This window comes from Anoplopoma fimbria, unplaced genomic scaffold, assembly GCF_027596085.1.
Source record: "Anoplopoma fimbria isolate UVic2021 breed Golden Eagle Sablefish unplaced genomic scaffold, Afim_UVic_2022 Un_contig_12473_pilon_pilon, whole genome shotgun sequence".
Taxonomy (NCBI): Eukaryota; Metazoa; Chordata; class Actinopteri; order Perciformes; family Anoplopomatidae; genus Anoplopoma; species Anoplopoma fimbria.
Window position 1 is genome coordinate 1 of NW_026551830.1, and position 3,159 is coordinate 3,159.

General features: G+C 41.4%; 1 protein-coding gene across 1 annotated transcript; it reads left to right on the plus strand.

The window, feature by feature from the left end:
• Positions 1-930: 930 nt before the first annotated feature.
• Positions 931-2,078, plus strand: LOC129115801 (uncharacterized; the record flags this gene model as incomplete). The annotated part of the gene is made up of 2 exons (XM_054627051.1): positions 931-999; positions 1,100-2,078. A coding segment is annotated over exon 2 (732 nt), but the record flags the coding sequence as incomplete, so codon positions are not given.
• Between the last annotated feature and the right edge of the window lie 1,081 nt (positions 2,079-3,159).

Sequence of the window (3,159 nt, forward strand, 5' to 3'; positions counted from 1 at the left end):
CGTAAGAACAAATAGCGACATCCACACTTTGTCACAAACTTGCTGGAAGGTGCCAGACTTTGAATGAATGCAACAGAAGATACCCTTTACATGGCTGTGGCCTGTCTACTCCTTCCTTGCCTGTGTCTCCGCTCGATCACAGTCAGTCCAATAAAGCACCACACAGCAGAGAGACTGACCGGGTAAACTTATTGGCCTACACAAAGAAGCACAAATAAAAAACAGACAGCGATGTAGCAATCCGTTTTCAGCCGTCTATCAGACGCTATAGAGTCCCTCTTACCCTGAGCCTTGGTACCCAAAGGGGCAGTGTTTGAACTGGCTGCACAGCCTGCTTATTGACTGGGGGTCACAGCCCCACATGCGGTCCAAATGCTCTTTGCTGATGCCCTGAAACATCCTGAAAACAGCAAAAAAAAAGAAGAAAAGGCAAAATGCAGGCAGAGGGCAGGGTCTCTGTCGATACAGACACCACAACACACTTCTCTAGGTTCATTAGCGATGATTGAGAGGATCATTTTTGTTTAAGACAATACATTGTTTTTTAAGGGAAATTGTTGCATAGAATACTTTTAGGTCTAAAACACCTGCGACAAAAGGACACCTTTAAAAAGAAAAAAATGTATTTGCTGATTTCTTTTGGGAGAGGATGATATTTTTTGATAGGTAGGTCACTTTTGGGTGATTCAAAACCCATAATATCCTCTTTTTAAAGAACTAGATGATAGACTATCAGTGTTGACATAAAATTACCTATTTCTTTGTCTTCCCCGTCCTTGTATAGCATGTACATTCTGCTTATATCACAGTTCAAAAACACAGAGCTATGGAAACAACAAATTCATGAAAAGCAACTTTAAATTTACTTTTTTTCTTCTTTACCTTCAAATGTTTTAATCATATTCCATTTCCTTATTCAAAGTCAAATGTTGCTGAACTTACATCATATCCAAACTTGAAGTGACTTTAAGGAACTTTGCTGTAAGATGACCTCTAAAGGTATTTTTTTCAATGAGTCGACGAGTTATGCTAACAAAAAACCATGGCTATATTAAATATTCAAAAAGGATTTCTCAATAATAATTTCTTTTCATTATAGTTTCTTCGTAGATAATGGAGCCAATGACCTGCAGACTGCAGACGTACAGTCACAGCCTGTCCCACTGTCTCCCTCTATTATTGATCTTCCCACACTGGGAGATGGCGAGTGTTACCATGTCTTCATTAGCTACAGCAGCACCGACTACCAGTGGACCCACTCCCTCATCCACCAGCTGGAGTCCTTCGGCTTGCAGGTCTGCTACCATGAGCGTGACTTCACTCCCGGCCGCACCGTGTTGGAAAACATGTCCGACTGCATCCAGGAGAGCCAGAAAGTCCTGCTGGTTCTCAGCCCAGAGTTTGTGAGGAGCCGCTGGTGTCTCCTGGAGGCCAACATGTCTTTGTTCAGAGACTGCCTGCAGAGGAAACCCATCGTCCCAGTGCTGCTGGAGCCAGGAGTCTCTGTTCCTCTCCACCTCTGCCACCTCACCTACCTGGAGGCCAACGACCCGGACTTCAAGAATAAGCTGCTCAAGGTGCTCTGCATCCCCAACCAGCAGCTTCAAGGGTCCACTGTGGTGCCCTTCCAGCCTCCTTCTATCTACAATGGGAAGGCCCTGCAGTCTTTGATTGCTGTCAATGATGATGAACTCAATGAATGGGATTGTGGTCAGTTCAGTGACATGGAGGTGCCAGACCAACTGCGCCTGATCATTAAGGATCATGAGAAGTACAGAAAGGCTGTGAGGATGATCAATGATGTCTCTCAAAGTAAAGTGTGGTTTCGCCCACTCTGGGTTAGGGTACTGATCTACCTTACAGGCATAATATGTTTTTTAATCATGACAGCATTTTCCACAGGTTTGACAATCATATTTTGTAGTAGCCAAAGGTTTTACGCATACCCTTTAGGAGTATGGGTGCTCACTATTTCTGGTTTCTGCTGTGTTCCATTGGGGTTGTTTATTCAGATTTGTCTCTGGAAGTGGGGAGATGTGAAGTACATTGTGAGGGAAATGCAGAAAGCTATATGCAAAGCAAACACAATTCTCTCTGAGGAAAATGTGTTAATGGGTTGTCGGTTCAATTTAAAACAAATCTATCTAGTGTACATTAATCTGGACGGTTGCAAAAAGAGTTTGCAGAAACATTTTCTGAGCAGGGTTGTGATGAGGATATGTTTCAAAGAGCCCTGACCTTCTTCTCATCAGGTTATGCCTGCTGCCTTGCTAAAAGACACTTCCCCTTTCCTCAGCCCAGCTCCACTGGTCACCTGGAGGGAGGGGTGTGTTTCTGTCAGTATGTCTCACAGCAACTGAGTACAGAGCAATGGGAATAGTAATGGCCACATTATTGTCTTTACTGTTAGATTAAAGCTCACCAAATCATCATGTAATGTCTTGACTAATACGAGCCACCAAGAGCCATTAAAGGCACAGTCACTTAATTCATGTTAGAAGCCCCTCAGACATCAGGAAGGAGGCTGTCACTTTAACAAACCTGAAAGCAGAACAGTGAGGATGCTTGGCACCCTCTTCTTCCGGAGTTTACTTTCAGTTCTCGATTCCCCACACTGTGCGATCACTCTTCATTAAATATGCTGGGATTTACTGTATCATGAACAGGTATGAATGTAAGTTTTTTTGCCTTTATTTGTTGTCCTTACTGTTATAATAGGTTTCCTTCTTTCAAAGAGCAGTAGGATTCTGTTGTTTCTTTTAACACGATGTTTAGCATGATTTACTTCACAGATAAAAATTTGAGTCTGTTTTGTACACTTTTGATGTCTTTCTTTTTTTTGTACACATCATTGATCTTTATAACTCTCAATAACCTTGATCTTAAGCCTATTTGATTACTTCTTTATACACAAATAAGTTGCTTACTGTATATTTGGAGTAGCATTGAGTTCCTTAAATACAGGTAATTCTTCACTGAGTGATGTCACATCAGACTTTTTAGATTTGTATATTGTTATAAAAATCACTGAAATGTTTGCTTCATTAGACAGACATAGTGTTGTGTAGTGAAGGAAAACAATATAGTACTACATTGACTTCACAGAGAGATATTACTTGTGACACAGCAAATTCAAATTTTACTCAAGATATAACAATT